The sequence below is a fragment of the Drosophila persimilis genome, unplaced genomic scaffold, assembly GCF_003286085.1.
Source record: "Drosophila persimilis strain 14011-0111.01,24,50 unplaced genomic scaffold, DperRS2 tig00000002-arrow-pilon, whole genome shotgun sequence".
Lineage (NCBI taxonomy): Eukaryota > Metazoa > Arthropoda > Insecta > Diptera > Drosophilidae > Drosophila > Drosophila persimilis.
In genome coordinates, this window is record NW_020825289.1 from 17,402,226 (window position 1) to 17,420,240 (window position 18,015).

The 18,015-nt window shown below is 47.7% G+C and overlaps 2 protein-coding genes across 2 annotated transcripts; both read right to left on the minus strand.

Annotated features, from left to right (window-relative positions):
- Nucleotides 1-967: 967 nt before the first annotated feature.
- On the minus strand, nucleotides 968-2,865 carry LOC6593185 (luciferin 4-monooxygenase). Its single transcript, XM_002017864.2, has 4 exons — nucleotides 2,502-2,865; nucleotides 2,196-2,388; nucleotides 2,022-2,144; nucleotides 968-1,962 (listed from the first exon to the last, which is right to left on the minus strand). Exons 1-4 carry the CDS (start codon nucleotides 2,845-2,847, stop codon nucleotides 987-989), a joined length of 1,638 nt encoding a protein of 545 aa, XP_002017900.1. The 5' UTR covers nucleotides 2,848-2,865; the 3' UTR covers nucleotides 968-986.
- A 322-nt stretch (nucleotides 2,866-3,187) lies between these two features.
- Nucleotides 3,188-5,115, minus strand: LOC6593184 (luciferin 4-monooxygenase). The gene is made up of 4 exons (XM_002017863.2): nucleotides 4,724-5,115; nucleotides 4,454-4,652; nucleotides 4,270-4,389; nucleotides 3,188-4,208 (listed from the first exon to the last, which is right to left on the minus strand). The coding sequence occupies exons 1-4, from the start codon at nucleotides 5,064-5,066 to the stop codon at nucleotides 3,233-3,235; spliced, it is 1,638 nt and encodes a 545-aa protein (XP_002017899.1). The 5' UTR covers nucleotides 5,067-5,115; the 3' UTR covers nucleotides 3,188-3,232.
- Between the last annotated feature and the right edge of the window lie 12,900 nt (nucleotides 5,116-18,015).

The window sequence follows — 18,015 nt, forward strand, 5'->3', positions numbered from 1 at the left end:
ACGGTGATAATAAGACTGAAGGAACAAAAGATGGGATGAGAGAGAGAGAGAGAGAGAGAGGGACATTGACCTCCTTTGCCTTCATCCTGCAACCGGAAATTGTTAAGCAATTGTGTGCCGAGCCTTGAGCTCCTCTCCTTTCATTTACTCACTCTGCAGCTCATTCATACTCGTACAGCTAGTCGTTGGTCATGCAAATCCCTGGCACACCAATTTACACCTAGGGTGCAGTTTGCAAAGCCCCTGGATAATCCGCATTAGATGCAAAATGCAGACGGACGGCCACAACCGAACCGATTTCAGACCGGAGCGGACTGGACCATGTGGCGGGGCTCTACTTTACGGCTTAGCCGCCTGTCACCTCCACCCCCGCAGGACGGACAGAACCGACAGGACAGTATGGATAGGTGCGGACGGGGTACAGACAGAGACAGTGGTTCTAACTGATGCTATTACTGCTGCTCCCATTCGAACGGGGATGGCAAAAGGGAAGAGGTTAAAGCAAATTGAATCGTGTTTTGTCGAGCATTTCATTTCGGCATTTGTCAAATGTCGAAAATGTTCCAACTGGAGCCGAAACGAAAGTCCGACCCGACCCAAAACAGCATCCAATAAAATATGTATGTTTTGCCCATCGCCCATTGCCCAATGCCCTCAGCATATTGAAATTTTAATTTTTCAATTCATTTTATGTAGAATATCTGTTCGACTTGCAGGAGGAGCCACAGGAGTGCCACAAATAACAAATTGCTTGTCATTGCGATGGCTCGGATACCGGGTGCACGGGGCAGAAGGGCTACAGTGTCCTCCAAGGGAATTGGCCGCTGCATTTGCAATTTGAATCTCTATTAAAATTCATTGAGTTCGAGTACTCGACATTAGTTAGCCATCAGCTAAGCTTCGGTATTCGCACAGTGGTTCCAAGCTGATTTACGAAGGCTTTCTTCCGCACAGAAAACACAGTGTCAACCGTCTAGGATCAAACTTTATTCAGCCTCGATTCCCAACTGCTGTATCAGACCCAGGACCTTGCGTCGCTGCAACTTATCGTTGGATGTCTTGGGCAGACTCCCGACAAAGAAGACGCCGCCCCTGATGTGATAGGCGCCGCTCAAGTGCCGCTCCACAATGCTCCTTATCTGATCCGCCTTCAGACACTGACCCTCCAGGCTGGCTGTTCGCACCACAGCACAGGCCGTGAGGTTGGTGGCCACCAAATCGGGCGCCCCGAACACACAGGCCTCGCTGACGCCGGGCAGGCGCAGGATGAACTCCTCGATCTGCTCCGGATAGATCTGGAAGTTGTTGTACTTGAAGACATCCGTGTCGCGGGTCTGGATGTACAGGTAACCCTCGCTGTCGAGGTAGCCAATGTCCCCCGTGCGGAACCACTGGCCATCGGGGCTGAGTGTCCCCGCGGTTGCCTCCGGATTGCGGTAGTAGCCCTCCCAGTGATAGCGCAGGCGGGCGTATATGATCCCCACCTCGTTGATGCCCAGTGGCATCTTTAGTTTGTCCAGGACGCGCAGCTCCACATTCCGCATGACCTTGCCCTCGCAGCCGAGCGGACCGCCGACGTTCTTGCTCAGTCCTCCCATCTCTGAGAGGCCGTAGCCAATGATGAACCTCTGGTTGCCGATCAGCTCATACATGCGCCGGGAGACCGCCTTGCAAACCTTCGATCCGGCACCGATCAGCACTCGAATGGACTCCAGCTGGGCTTTCAGCTTCTCAAAGTCGCTGTCGTGCTTGGAGAGCAGTGCGATCTGGTGGGAGGCCAGGAAGAGGAAGGTCACCCGATGTGTGGCCACCAGCTGGAGCAAGTAGTCCACACTGTAGGGTCGATTGGTGATGATGCGCCGGCATCCATTCAGCAGCGAGGCCAGCAGGATTATCGTCCCGGATATCCAGTACAAAGGACTAAAGGACAGCAGAATGCTGTCCCTAGTGTAGGTATTGGGACTGAAAGGGCACCAAGGCGTTAGATTTGGGAATTATATGGGGTGAACCCGTCTGCTTACATCTTGCAGTTGCAGAGCAAACTCCGATGTGAGCGCGTCACTCCCTTGGGCATGCCCGTCGTGCCGGAGGAGCACACAATGAAGGCCGTGTGATCACCATGTAGCTTGGGACAGGGCACATATCTAGGGAATTCAGTTAAGAGAGTAGTGTGAATATTGGATTGTACAACTCACGCTGCTGCTGTGATGGATTCATCCTCGTTGAGCAGTTCGCTGACGTCTCGCACTCCCTCGAGCCGTCCATTCAACAGGTAGATGGTGGCAGGAGTGACCAATCTCTGATTGACCGCCTGGATTGTGGGATAGTTCTCCACATCGCAGAATATCAACTTGGGTTCCGTTATGTCATACATGTACTTGACCGTCTCTGAAGATAGAAATACAAGAAAGGGAACACCAATTTCATCATATTTCTTTCAAGTTACGATAATTTTTCACTTGTGAATTTGATTTCAGATCAGTTTCCACTCCCAAACGTACCTTCTGCGAACTCCGGATGCAGTGGATTTATCGGTATTCCTCGGAGCAGGGCCGCTATGACCACGCTGGTCAGATAGGTCGTGTTGTTCGCCGATATACCGATGACATCGCCCCGATACAGGCCCAGCCGCTTGAAGGCCTGGGCTATCCGTGCACTCTGCTGAGCCAGCTGTGCGCCGGTAAGCTCCTCGCCGGTGGGGTCGCAGTGCTGCATCACCTGGTCGGCGTTGATCTGGAGCACGCGCATGATGACCTCGCCCAGGGTCATCTCAGGGCCGTAGAAGTCCTTGCCACGCGGCCCGAACCAAGTGCGCGAGGCGGCGTCGTAGTGCACCTCACAGCTCATCTTGCTAACTCGACGGCTAACGATCGTCGATCAACTAAGTGCTTTACTGCGCCTCATTTCGGTTTTATATGCCCCCTCCATGGAACACTAGGAAACAAAAGCCGATAGCTGCTAATTAGTTGGACACGCGGCGCCGTCCCCAAATGTCGTCCACAGATGTCGTCGTCGTGGTTGACACCGGTGTCGTCGCAATTAGATGCTGATTTAGCCGATGAAGCTAATTAAATCCCAGAGGCCAGACGGTCGGTCGGACTGAATGTCATGGAAACTTTTCAATGTCTCAAAACCCTTCTGGAGTGACTCATTTTGTTTACTGTTTCGAGTCCCATCAAAACCAGACTTTTCCTTAGCAGAACTTCAACATTTATTTGCAACAAAATATTCTCTACAGATGGGTGGTGATCTCATTAAGCTCGGCCAGGATTCTTCGGCGCTGTATCTTGAGGTTCTGGGTCTTGGGTAAGCCATCCACAAAGAAGACACCTCCACGTATGTGAAAGGCTTCGCTAAGATGCTGCTCCACAATACCAGTGATGTCCTGGGCAGTCAGTGCTCGACCCAGGTCGTTGTCATCTCGGACCACTGCGCAGGCAATGAGATTGGTGGAAATCTCGTCGGGTACGCCGAAGATTGCCACTTCATGGACCCCCGGCAAGTGGTGGATGACATCCTCGATCTGCTTGGGATAGATGGGGAAGTGGTTGTACTTGAAGACGTCCGTGTCGCGGGTCTGAAAGTGCAGGCATCCATCGTCATCGAAGTAGCCGTGATCTCCAGTCAGCAGCCACTGTCCGTCGGGGGTGACGGCCGCCTGCGTGTCCTGCGGATTGTGATAGTAGCCGCCCCAGCGCTGGCTGAGTCGCACATGGATCTGCCCCGTCTGGTTGGGCCCCAGGGCCTGACCCTGGCCATCCAAAATGCGCACCTGGACGTTTCTTAGCAGCTTGCCCTCGTTGCCAAGCGGACCGCCCACGTTCTTGGAGATGCCTCCGGTCTCCGAGAGGCCGTAGAGTACGGCGAATCTGTCGGCACCCAACAGCTCGTACAGTTGTCGCCAGATCCCCAGGGGCACCTTCGATCCGCTGCAGACAAACGACCGTACCGACTGCAACCGCTCCGCCAGCTCCTCCCTCTGGGGGCTGGGGCTCTTGGCCAGCAGGGCCATCTGGTGGGGCACGGTCAGGACGAAGCTCACCTGATGGCGCTGCACCAGATCGGCGAAGTACTCCACGCTGAAGGGGCGATTGGTGATCACCCGCTTGCAGCCATTGACCAGCGAGGCGATCAGGGTGAAAATGCAGCTGATCCAGTAGAGCGGGCTGATGCAGAAGAGCACCGTTTCCGAGGTGAACAGCTGGGGACTGGAGGAACTGGAACATTAGCAGCTGGCTTTTTGAGGATATTTGAGGTTCTGCCACTCACATTTTGGCGCCGTTCAGGAGGCTGCGGTGCGATCGGGTGACGCCCTTGGGTAAACCGGTTACTCCCGATGAGGTGATGATGAAGGCCGTGTCGTTGCCGCTCAGGTTCGGGCAGGCAAAGCTTTAAGGACACGGAAAAAGGTTTGAAAGTGTTTTTTTGGGTTGATGAATGGGAGACTACCTACAGGGTTTTCTCATCATAGTCTATGGAACCGTCGGCCAGCAGATCCTGAATGTTGCGCACCCCCGGCAGGGTTCCGGTGAGGAGAATGAGCTGCGTCTTGAACTTAAGGCTGGTCTTGACCGCACTCAAGGTCTCATAGTTGTCCAGGTCGCAGAAAATGACCTTTGGCTTGGTAATCTCGTACATATAGGCCATGGTCTCTGCAACAGAAGCAGATTAGGGATGATTATGGGTCCATGTATTCTTGTTTCGATTCTGTGACTCCTCATACCCGAATCGAACTGCGGATGCAGTGGATTGATGGGCGTTCCATTGAGCAGTGCGGCTATAACCACTTCGGTGAGGTAAGTGGTGTTGGTGGCCGATATGCCCACGACATCGCCACGCTGGAGCTTGAGCCGCTGGAAGGCATGTGCCAGGCGACGGCTCTGCGCGAGCAGCTGTCCACCGGTGAGCTCCTCGCCCGTGGGATCGAACACCTGCATCACCTTGTCCGAGTAGAGCCGCAGTATGATCAGAGCCACCTCGCCAAGCGTCATATCCGGACCGTAGTACTCCTTGTCCTTCGCCCCCGACCATATCCTCTCAATGCTGTCGTATCTGGTGGCCGCCATCTCTGTATGGCTCTTTGTCCGTATTATTCTGCTCGCAAATCACAAATCAGAATCGGAAAACCAAGCTTCAACTCACTAACTGAGTTCTGCCGAGACCCGCCTGGCCTATATATATGTAGGCGACCTCTGTGGATGCGGTCTGGCAGTGGCAGAACTTGCTGTGAGATCTGCTAATTGCCTACACACGCTCCCCATACTCATACCCTCACCCATAGCCATGGCTACCGCTGTCAAGATGGTTCTAATAAAGTTTGGCGACAGCCGCTGCCACTGCCAGATTGTCAGGTGTGTGAATGGGCATAACACATGAGCATGAGCCGACACTGACACTATTCTGGATGGGATGACATGGCGAGGTGTACGGCCAATCTCTGCTGCTCCCAAGGGGCTCCCAAGCACAATTTAAGTAAGTGTCTCCCTTGATTTGATTGGGCGGTTTGCCAGGAATGGGGATATTTTGATACAGTACCAAGATATGAGATACATTCTACATATCATGTGAACAATCTTAGTTCGTTTAATCAGTGGTTTGGATTGCTGATTCGGTAGCAGGACTTTGAAAATATAAGTTTTGTAGATACGAAGAAGTTTTCCTTATTCTTAAAGAGATGAAGTTTCATTAGATGTTTAACGCACTGCGTACCAGTGTGTCAGTTTACCTGGTTCCGGACACGGGTCCGGATCCGGGGCTTCTGCCCACAGCCTGGCAATTGCATAATTTCAACGATTAAGCACGGTTTGAGCTGCTGCCTCTCTGTGGCTACCTCCACGTGCCACACGACTTGGTTCGTGGTTCTTGGTTCTTGATGATTCGGTTCACTTTTTCTAGGGGGACTCGCGCTCCCATATACACGGTATACATATATATGTATGCACTCGTATACGGATATAGAGACAACCGCAGAGAGATAGAGTCGCATCCTTGATGGGCGCACGCTTCATTTGCGTGCTTAGTTAGGAAATCAAGCGTATGGCTCCGGGCGGAGCAGCAGAAAGAGGAAAAGCCGGAGACCCGGAGAGCAGTGGAAACTTAAAATGCAAGGCGCATCCAGCTGCACCAGCTGCCGCCCGGAGTGGTTCAGGTGGATGTGGATATGTGGGAGGGAGGGAGGATGGACGGTTGGCTGTTGCCGTTGCTGCTGCTCTTGCTTTGGCGGAAACTTCGATGCGTAGTCGAGTGAAAAGTTGTTCGACGGGTGTCCTTCGAACAGCTGCAGAGATAGTCCTAGCTGAGTGAGAGCTGCGGATTTGCCTCTCCAAAGTTGATTCATTGATTTCGCTTAAACTTAATTAAATACGCCGTGGTGGGGTGGGTGGAAATGTGCAACAACGGAGGAGGGACTTTGGCAAGTAATGGCGGGCAGGACAGTGGCCAGCATCCCAAGTTGATCAGCAGCTAATAAAAGTTTAGAGCAACATTTTTATTGCCATTTGATGGCCGAAAGTTTAGACCAAAACCAGGGGAATTTAAGAAACTTCAAATGACGCGAACGCAAGCCTACTTTCAGACCCTTTCCAGACGTGGCCAATGTAATCAGGCTCAACATTATAATTAACCGCAAAATGCAGGCTCGTCGCCTTCCCCGAGGGAGCCACAGCCACAGCCACCAGCCACCCCACTCCAACCCAACCCCCCACCACACTGCTATTAAAACTTTTGCGACAAGCAGGCGAAAAAAAAAATTACTTAATTAAAATGATTGACTAAACAGAAAAGTTTGTGCGAAATCATTTTTACTTTTTTCTCTTCCTCTCTTTTCCTCGGCCTGCGACTAAAGTAGTCGCTGGGAATACTTTTCCGGAACAATAGTTCTTTCCGGTTGCGTTGCGTTGCGGTTCGTCCTCGTCCTCCCTCCTATGGCCCTCTATTTGGCCCTCTAGTTCTGGCTCTTTTCCACTTATTTATTGTTTGTGTTTGGCCGCTGGCTGTGAAATATTTCTCTGTAGAAAAAAAAACAGAGAAACGAAATGTGAGGGGCAGGCGGATGCTCTCCGAGCTTTACGAGTAGATGCGACAGCATCTTGTTGTTCATCTAACAAATTAACGAACGCCTCGAGTGCTGTTTCCCTGGCTTCCCCTTCCCCTCCCCTCGCTCCCTCTCTCCCTCTCTCTCACAATCTTTCTCTATGTCTATCCGACTCTTTCTCCTGCTCTTCGAAAGAGGCAGAAAACTTTGAAGTGTTAATGAATTGAGCGAAGATGAGAGAGAGAGGAGAGCCTGACGCGGTGGCCACAGCCAGGGCGGTGAGAGACCCAGGGGGGTATATGTCGGGTGGCGGTGTAATGACCGTTGGTCGCTATTTGTGGTTAATTTTCTGGTAATTGAAATTATGATTTAATTTAATTTGCCACAAAAGTGTTGACAGAAAGATACGAATCTGAAACAGGAAAAACTTTGTAACGGAAACAGCGAAAAGCCAAGAGATGGAGAAGTGATAGGCTAGGAAGAGCTACAGGTATGGAGGAGGAAAAGGATAGGGATAAAACCTGAACATACATACATATGTATGCATACATTTCCATTCTGGCGTACGACTAAATTTTAAAAAATATGCATAGCAAAACTTTAAGCAACAATTGAACGAACGGTGTTCAATATAAAGTCCAAATTGCAGAAAATTCTGCGAATCGGATAGGACTATCTGTGTAACATTGTTGGTGTTCGGAGCAGGACCCAGCCGATTAGCTGCTTGCCAAATAGCACCTAATTCTTGGCCCTCGGCCGCTTATTTTGTTTGTTATCTCCTCCTATCTCCTCTTTGCGTCTGCCTACCCACGTCGGCCGAGCGAAGCTGCGCTTAGCGATCGGAGCGGCAATGTAAAGGGCAGGCAAGCCACACTTGCAATTCACTAAAGAACATATCGTAATTTTATTTCTGCGCCGAGTTTTATTTAATTCGAAATAATTAGTCGGCCGATTGGGATAAAAAACATTATGTGTGGAATGTTGGTATTTATACCCGATACTCAAAATGAGTATTGGGGTATATTAGATTTGTGGTAAAAGTGGATGTGTGTAACGTCCAGAAGGAATCGTTTCCGACCCTATAAAGTATATATATTCTTGATCAGCATCAATAGCCGAGTCGATTGAGCCCTGTCTGTCTGTCCGTCCGTCCGTAGAATCGCAGAATCGTAGAAGATGACTATATCTTCTAGAGTGCAAAATCTGAACCAGATCGTATAATTATTACAGCCAGAATCACGAAAACAATTTCACTCTTTCTCGCTCTGTCTCACTCTAACACACAGGTTTCATGGTCGGTTTTGCCAATTGCAAAATATGAGTTCAAGGATCTCAGAACCTATAAAAGCCAGAGCAACCAAATTTGGTATCCACACTCCTGTGATATCGGACCTTGACCGTTTCATGTCCAAATTTCGCCACACCCCCTTCCGCCCCCGCAAAGGACGAAAATCTGAGGCAACCACAAATCTCAGAGACTATTAAGGCTAGAGTAACCAAATTTGGTACACACACTCCTTTAAGATGTCACTATAAAACGTATATCTCAGAATTTCGCCCCACCTCCATCCGCCCCCACAAAAGACGAAAATCTGTTGCATCCACAATATTGCAGATTTGAGAAAACTAAAAACGCAGAATCATAGATAATGACCATATCTATTAGATTGCTGAATCTGGATCAGATCAGATCATTTTTATAGCCAAAAGGAACAAATCAATTTGCAGTGGCTACGCAGCGCCCGACGTCACGCTCAGACTGATTTTCTGTCTCTCTCGCACGCACTCTTTGTCGTGTCGTTAAATATTAGCGGCGTCTGCCGGAGGAGAGCCATACTGACTTAGTATCGGGTATAACCGTAGAGTTGCGGTGTCCGCAGCAACTCACAACGTTCCCCCTCGTTTTTTATTATTATTATTTATTTGGTATTTTTAAATACAACAACATTTACTGCCGTTACGTTACGAAATTATAGGAGGTAATAGTAAAAGATAACTAATGAAAAAATTAACTTTTGCTGATTTTAACAGGGTATCACATCAAAGTTAATGAAATTGTATGTAAATTGGTTGTATTAGTTAACTTTCAATAAATTTCGAAATAATGATTCAAAATGACAATGTAATACTTTGTGGATAAAGTTCCAATTTAAATTAAATTAAAACTAATTGTTTTTGCGAAAAGTTGAATTGGGTTAGCGATATTGCAATTGATTGCATTCTTTGTTTTGTTGAAGTGCAATTGCATTGCTTTTATGATTTTATGCATGATTACACAACTGATGTCCATAGCTTCTGGAGTTATACTAATTCGACATGATACGAGAACATGACACATTTTGGCCGCTTTAAAGTTGCAGCTGAATCGAATTTGGCGAAATCCATTTTGATTCAAAGCTTCGCATGCTAATCGTTGGAGGCAGGTGAATCCGGGTGGACATGAATAATTCAAATCGGATTAGTTATACGTAAATTTAATAATTCACAGGTCAGAGAGACAGAGGCAAAGGGAGAATGGAGTGGCAGACAGGACGAGTGTGTTTAAGTCGTCATTACAAATCGTTACAACACTAATAATCCGTTCAAATGACTCATTAACAATTAATTAGAGCGCCTTATAGTACAGTTTCTCGAGTGTTTGTACAGACACGAACATAAGTAAGCAAACACTAGCACATATGCATAATGGATGTCCTGGAAAGTAGTGGAGTGGAGTGGAATGGAGTGGAGTGGGGTACGGGATCCCTATTTTACTGCAACCTGAAAACTGCGCGAGTGTGTGTGCGTGTCTGAGAGCGTGCGTGTGTGCCAGCCACAAAACCAATTACATTCTTGATTCGAAAGCATTTTCGCTTTGGGCCCAAATCGAGGCAAGTGCCGTAGAAGCGAGCAGAACAGTTGCAGAGGCACGGGCAGGGTCAGGGGCAGAGGCAGACGCTTGAGGCAGGGCCAGGGCCAGGGCCAGGGCCAGAAACTTAACCCCAAGGAAACTAAGGCAACTGTAAGTGGAGCCAAACGGAATGTAAGAGTGTCTGTGTGTTCAGAAAAGCTGGGACTCGTCCCTGATGGCACATAAAAGCATTTAATTTAAATGTTGCTCAAATGCCTTTCATGCTAATAGCTGTCACAGCTGCAGCTGCTGGTGGGGGCACTTGCTGGGGCTCCACTGTGGATCTTACAGGTTTTCAATGGTGCTCCAGTGTGGCTCCTACGGATTTTGTATGGTGCTCCATTACTGCTCTTAACCAATATCCCTTAATCCCTGCTTGTTTGTTACTTCTGCTGATCGACCTTGTGTTGATTTCCCAAGAAGTAAGATCCCCCAACAGTGGGTTGACTGTTCCACTTCTGTCGTAATATTTATCTGTATATATTCGATTAATCTAATTGATGTTCTTAGCAATTCCAAAGATTATTTTTCGAACGGTTTGGCTGGTTTCACATCTGTGCAGCTCTAGACTCCACGCTCATATTAACTTCTCATACTGCTGCCATTCCTCGCACTCACCACCTGATTCCCCACTGCTGTCGCCACCCTCCCTTTGTTCTCATTGCAGCTGTTAACTGCTTCTCTACTTTACTCCACCGCTGCTCGGAAGTGCGCTCCTGCATACGGGAAAACGATCTGCCAAAAAATTGTAATTGGAAAATTCGCCCATATGGACCTAATGTGCCTGACTGGGACTAGGAATGGCACTGGGGGAATGGCGTGGAGAATCGGGAGCCGGGATTTCGGCTATTCCGATTACGGACCCCCAGGCGGCTGTTCACTGGGGACCGTCGCACCTGGGCCATAGGCAAAAGCTATTCGTAATTGTCGCCACTCTCCCTGTGGTGTGGGCTCAACTTTCGGCTCCATTGTAGCCAATTAAAGTGTTCATTTTGGCGGATTTCTCTGCTGGGTGGCACTTGGTGATTGGATACCAGCTTGTTTGCCCCATGCGATTGCTCATAATTGCTCATTAAGCCCACAAAAGAGTGAAAGCGAACCGTTGCAAGTTTAATTATGCAGAACCCTTAAACAGCCATTCATCCCGGACAGGCCACCAATCAGGATTACTTGCGAAGTTGCAATTGCTTTCGACTATTACCTCAGATGACTCTTCACAGTTGGTCTCCCTTTGCCACTTTTATGCTGAGACTTTCATTCAGAGATTCCTTTGACTCGAAAACACTTTCGAACAAAACTTCAATTTATACTTTGCGGTCAACTGGTCCCCTTCTCTCCCGTTCGTACTCTCTATCTCTGGAAGGGACATAAAACATAATAAAAGCAACTGCAGGAGACTGGAGGTAAAAAAAAAAAATTAATTTTCCGCAAACGAAAGCCTGGGAAATTTATGCTCTGCTTGCATAAACAGAAACAAAAAAGGAAGGGCAAAAATAAGCAAAAAACAAGCAACAATTCAATTCATTGGCTGCACAAGATCTAGACATGGACATAGTCCTGCTCCTTCTCGTGCTCCTGCTCCTGCTGTTGGTCCAAGTCCTAGTGCTGGTCGGGGTCTAAACGCACTGCTGACCAGAGGATAGGACAAAGTTTCTGCTACTTGCCATGCGAGAGAGGCAGCCCAGGCAAAAAACGGAGCCGAGCTGGAGCTTGAGGTAGGAGGTTGGAGGTTGGAGGTCGGAGTGGCTAAAAGCAATTCCTGCGTGCAGCAAAAGACTCTACAGCTAACCGCAAGCATTCAATTCAACTAGAAAATACAACTTTGCCGCTACTCCTTACCCTCTGTGGCTGCTCCTGCTGCGTTTTTATTAGCTCAGATACAATGCAAAAAGCCTCTGACTGCCAGGACCTGTGTATAAATAATGAATACAGAGGAAAGACACCAACAACAGCAGCACTGTGCAGCATTAACAGCCACAGAAAAATGCTAGAAAAGTAATTCTTTGCGAAGAGCAAAGAAATATGTATATATATATGTCCAAAAAAAAAAAAAAAACAAGCAACCAGGAAGCAGGAATAGCTCCTGCCTCGGGTCGGAGCTTTGCACACCCTGGGGAAACCAATCGAGGACATCACTTTAAGTAACTTGTTCCATGGTAGGGAACTGATTTTCAAATTTGGGCAGAAAACTACCAAATACAGCAAGTGTTTTCTCCTCCACCAACTTTTCGGTCTATTATATATGGAAACACTTAAAAATACAGGAATCCTAGAGACCTCGGCGATATAGGTACAATATACCATTTCTGTATTTAATTACAGGGTATGTAGATGAAAAAACCAACGCGTTTAAAGTTTCGCAAGCAATTGGAGCACAGCGCAAAAGTTTTTACTGCGCGGTCTGTCAGTGGGTTAAGTGCAGAATTCCACCAACACATACACGTGGACTGACTCACAGACACACCAACACACACACACATACACATACACATAGTTACGGAGCAAATTCGATGCATTGGAATCATCATTAATCAGGCACCGGAAAGGAAATGCGAGTGCGAAAGAGTTCTAAAACTCCGTCCTCTTTGGCATTCATCAGCCCTCACTTCATTGGAGTCCGAATATTCCTGAATATATATTCTGCGGTTTACACAAGTTGAATTGCAAATTCTGCCAAAGATTTCAATAAAATTGCATTGGTAATTTCAATTTCAAATTTCAACTTTTAACTATTACAAATTTGTCCAAGCCTGAATTGTACGAGAGAAATGAAAATAACAGAACCCAATGTTTCCCCACCTCTCCCAAAATATGTATACTTTAAAGTACAACTAAATCCTGACCATTAATTAATTCCATTCACAGGAAACTGCCATGTCGCGCCGTCACTCCGGTGTGACCTTGCCAGGCGGCCGTCGGCCATCCTTGCATCGTGCCGTGTGTGTCCTTGTGCCCGACAACGAGTTATCGCCCGCTCCGCTCCTGCGCACTCACACACTCAAGCAAATCCTTCGCATGTGCACGTGTGTGTGTGAGGAGCAATTTATTTTGCGCTCTGCTGCTTGACGACGAGGACTACGTTCTCTCCTCCTGATGTAATTAGCGAAGTTTACTTTTGTATATTTTTATAATGCTAAAATATTACTCTTACTTTTCCATGCCATTTCAGAGGGTATCATGGCTTTGAGCAGATGTTTGCCGCGGACAAGGCTCCAGGTTTCCAGAGATTGAAGTATTTGCGATTCATATCTATTTGTGCTTGCTAATAGCTCGGATGGATTATATCAAACCTCGATCACTATATATTTTAGAAATGTATGGAAGCTGCAATGGATCTGAAAGTGTATCCAAGGAACTGGTGTCCAAAATGAGATTTTTGATGTTACAAATTGAGAGGGCTTAAAGTTCTTACTTTCGATTTGCGTTTGATTAACGCTTACGCTTCCCACTTGGAGTTATCGCACCGAAGCCGCCCCACCAGCCCCCACGGCTAGATAAATATGCATGCGGCCAGGGCCTGGACCCACGAGTATCTGTCCCCGGCAGTGAGTGGAAAATTGTATGTCAATTGAATGGCCAGAAATCACTGTTTAAATTTGCATGCATTTGCAAAGGCAATCGAGCCAAAGGACAAACGGAAGCAGGTCAACGGGATAACAACGATAGGGAGTCGAGTCGAGTCCCCTTAGAAGCGGCACCACCAACGGCACCGGGATCGGTACCGGTAAAGGAAACGGCAATGGTTAACGCGCAGTTGCTGTAGTTGCTGCATGCATAAAACATAAGGATAACGAACGGGGCACCCATACACCCATACACACCTACCCACATCCACACAGATACAGTTCCAGATAGAGACACTGGCAGGTTGCAGGACCCTGCCAGAGGCGTTTTATAATTAAAATTGCATTCAAATGCAAATGCAAATCTGAATCCGAATGCGAATGCGAATGGGAATGCGAAGGTAAGCTACAAAAGCATAAGGAACACGCTCACAGATTAGACAGCTTCCTCGATCCTGGGCCCTTGTTAACGGCTTGGACGGCCTGCTCGTACTCATTCATGAATAAGCGGCGGACTGATCTCTCGGCCGGACCAGGGCTCGTACCAATCCTATTAGCTTTCGGCCCGTCCTGAATGAGCTCTGTTGCAATACAAACACATTAAGACGAAAGGATTTACACGGACTTTGCCCAATTTACTGCTACGACGTTCTGGATGAATTTCCTGCACAACCCAAACACGTTAGCCCGAGTACGGGTACCCGAGCAGACTTGTATGGGTGGATCGACCTAAACGCATCCTGTGTGTGCCCTCAGCCTACCTCATTCCACCTGCAGGCTGCATCTCCTATTGTGCTTATGAATTATCGTTTCCTTTTGGTCAGGTTCTGGTCCTTGGAACGCTTGCAATTCAGCCCGTTTCGCTCAAACGTTCCTAACGTTCTTCGTGTGCATAAGTATCTACAGTGAACTCTGGCAGCAGAATGCAAAGAACACCGTATGCCCAACCTTTGCTCAATGGCATTTTCACCGTTTTGAGACGGCACTGTATTTCTGCATATGAAATTTCTTACGCTGGCATCAGGAACTCGCTTCGTCGCTCACCTTTTCCATTCTTATTTTTTATTGCGAGAAAATCCATGGTTAAGCCGGCTATGCAAAGTATTTCGACAAATTCATTGATGCCGAGCATACACATATTCTTTCGAGTTCATTGCATTTTTGCACCTTTCCGGCTTTTCGTCTTTCCGTCCTTCCGTCTGTACCGCTTTCCAACTCGTGTCGCAGCCAGCGGGAGAGATAGATCAACATGTTAACTCTTTGCCAACGCATGCCCCTAGCTTAATGCACACGTGTCCTCCGGTTCAGGGCGTGGCTCAACAGGTAGGAATTGTTGCAGACGCTGCCCGCTGCCCGCAGGTCGTGTGTCGTGTGTCGCTTGGAGAAAGGCACGCGCACCGCTTCCACCGTTTCCTGAACCATCCTGAGCTAAGGGCAATGCCACATGCGAGCCCTGACAATGTGCCACACGTGCGATGGCTGGAGAGCAGAGCGGCTCTAATTGAAATGCACCGCGAATGGTCCACAAAATATGTGTGTATGGGATGGGGGCTAACCAAGTGCAAAATGAACTTTTCAGCTGCTTGCCACAAATTGTAGCTGTTGGTAGGAGGTGACGCAACTGCTACTTACAATGCACAAATCATAATACGATTAGAATTGACAAATCCAATTTCGATGACACTCTCATGGCACAACATTAATGAAGTGCAAATATTTTGCTTCGCTCCCGCAGTCCTCGCTCTCCTCGTCTCTGGCCTGGTGTGGCACGTGGCTGGCGTTTCAATATTTGCTGCATGCAAATTTGCAGCCAACTCAATCGAGTGCAACAAATCGCAGCTCAACTGCATATCATACTTTGCATATTAATGCCAACGGCAGACCCAGTTCCCAGATCCCAGATCCCAGCGACTCGCGACCAGGTCCAGGCCACCATTGAGCGTGAGCGACCGCCAAGGGCAAATGAAAGCGTGAGAGATGGAGCGGAACGGAGCGGGAAAGGGAAAGGGGAAGGGAGACCAGCGACAAAGGCAAAGCGCTTCAATTCCAGAGTGCAAATGCTGCAAATGAAAGAAAGAAAATTATTTGTTTTCCCTCATTGAGAATCGCGTAGAATCCGAGAAGGAAAAACTGAGAATGCAGAATAAATGTAAATGAAATTGTGCAGGGAATTGAAATGGTAATGGCAGGACGAATGGTCGTGATGGCAAACTGATTGGCGCAGATTCAAGGAGCGGCACTGCTTTATAAGGATTATTTTCCATACTGCTTTGACAATACACTTAGAAAATATGTAATGCCTTGATAAGTACTGCTTCCTCTCTACGCACTAGGGATTAGATTGCATTCCTCCTCACTTATATACTCGTAAGCAGTTCACATTTTCAAATTATTTACTGCTTGCTTTATAAAATAATTACAATTTTGACTGCCTTCCTGGCCACACAGCCACTTTCCCCATAAATCTTCACTGATCTTAACTCTCTTTTGTGACCCGACGAGTGGTAGCTGGAAACGAGCTCCACTTTCTACGCGGGTTACTCAAAAATGATGTCAACCATATTTCGGAGATTCCTTGGACTTCCTTTTTTGAGCATTCGCCGTTAACAAGTGCACTCAAATTGAGTGCCTCTCGGCCAACCCGGCTACTCTTTTATGTTTTGACACATTATTTTCACGTTGGCCTTCCTCTTCTATAGGGATGCGACGATGACGATCCACCGCCAGTGTCATGCAGCTGGCAAGGTTGAAAGGCGCATTTAAGACCCATTACCATTAGACGATAGGACACTTTGTCCTGCTCGAAATCTGCCATAAGCCACGCTGGTCCGCCCAGCATCCTTTGGCCAGGACATTTGCATGATTTTTGCACGAGTAATAAACGTGGTGGAGGCGAAAATATGGAAAAAGGAATGAGAATGGCCAGGAAGAAGTGCCACGGAAGGGCAATGCCAATACTTAATGTGAGTCACGTAGCATGGACACTTTGCGTCCATTGACATGACCAGTACCCTGTTCCCTTGCCTTCTCAGAGACTTTTTGGTAGGAGGAGCCCGAGTCGGAGCAGTCATCGACAAACTGCAGGAGTAGTGTCCGTGTCCGTGTCCGTGTCCGTGTCCGTGCATACTCACACAGTGGTTCTGTTGGATCAGTTAGTTGGCATGCAAAATGCTTTATCCTTGGCACTTGCCGTCATCCACTGAACCTTTCGACTTGCACTTTGTCATTGATTTGGCTTTCACTTTGCTCCAGTCGCTGACTCACACTTAGTAGAAATAAAAGCAACAAAACGAGCAGGACGCAGGCAGCAGGCAGCAGGAAATGGAATATTAAAGTGGCATAAACATGGTTATCATTCGACTCGCTGTCTCTACTCCCTCCTTTCGTAGTCCGTGTAATTCGATAAGCTTGACTAAAAAATGGCCATGGCTCAAATGAGTCGTCGATACACTTTTAATAGTTTTTACTCCAGCCCCTGGAGGAACAACTTCATCCAACTTTTCGTCCCAAACTTTTGCGCTCCGATAAACAACAACTAATGGCTGGGGGGGGTAGGGGAATGTATAGTTCAGAGGCAAAGCAAAGTGTCGACAGCTTGATGCGGCATATAGACAGACCCACACTGAACACAGAGAACCCCAACTTTGGACGGCTCGAATGCATTGTATACAAATGCAGTTTCAATTGGCTCCGGCTCCACTGCGGGGGGTGCTGGTCCAAGTTTTGCTTTTCAATTTTGAACTTGAACAAAAGCACACACAGATATGGGAAAAGGGAAGTAAAAGGCCAATGTGCAAAAGTTTCGAATGGCACAAAAGAAAATCTTGCCAAAGTTCTGCAGGGTCCTCACTGCTCCTCTCTCTCTTCGGGGTATTATTAGAAACTGCATTAGATTTCATTTGGGAAAAGCTCTTGCATAAACAATTGCCACCTGCAAAGCGGAAATGCAATCAAATCAACATTCCAGCCTGAAAAAACTGGGACAACTGCTTGCCAATCAAGTGGTTCACACTGCTTGAATAAGTTCGTTTGTCAACTGCTTGCTTATCATCCAAACAAAAAAAAAAAACGAGAAATTTGTCGCCGTTTCCGGGCACCGGCACTCCACCAAAAGTTTGCAATCAAAAAACTTTCCCGTAAACCCAAATTTGCCGGGTCAAGAAGGATTACCTTACCATCACATAGACTACCATGTTATTTTATCCCATGCAGCATCCCGTCCTTTCCTAATCCTTTTAATTTTGAACTTTAACTATCTTTGGGGAAAAAAGAAGCCCGAGTAGAACCAAACATGGAACGCACTCGGCGCAAAGTTTTTTAATAACAAACCCCGTAGCATGGGCTGCTAGGGCAGGAAGATCCATCGCAGTTAGAGTTAGGGGAATGAATTCCGCTCTAAACTGCACGTACTCGCATAGGGCTTCTCTTCAGCCTGGCTGGTCATGGTCATGGAGCCTTTTTGACTTTTGCTGTCCAAAAAGCCGAAAACTTTTAGCAGCAAACTGTGCCTGAGGCAGCCCCATCTTGGG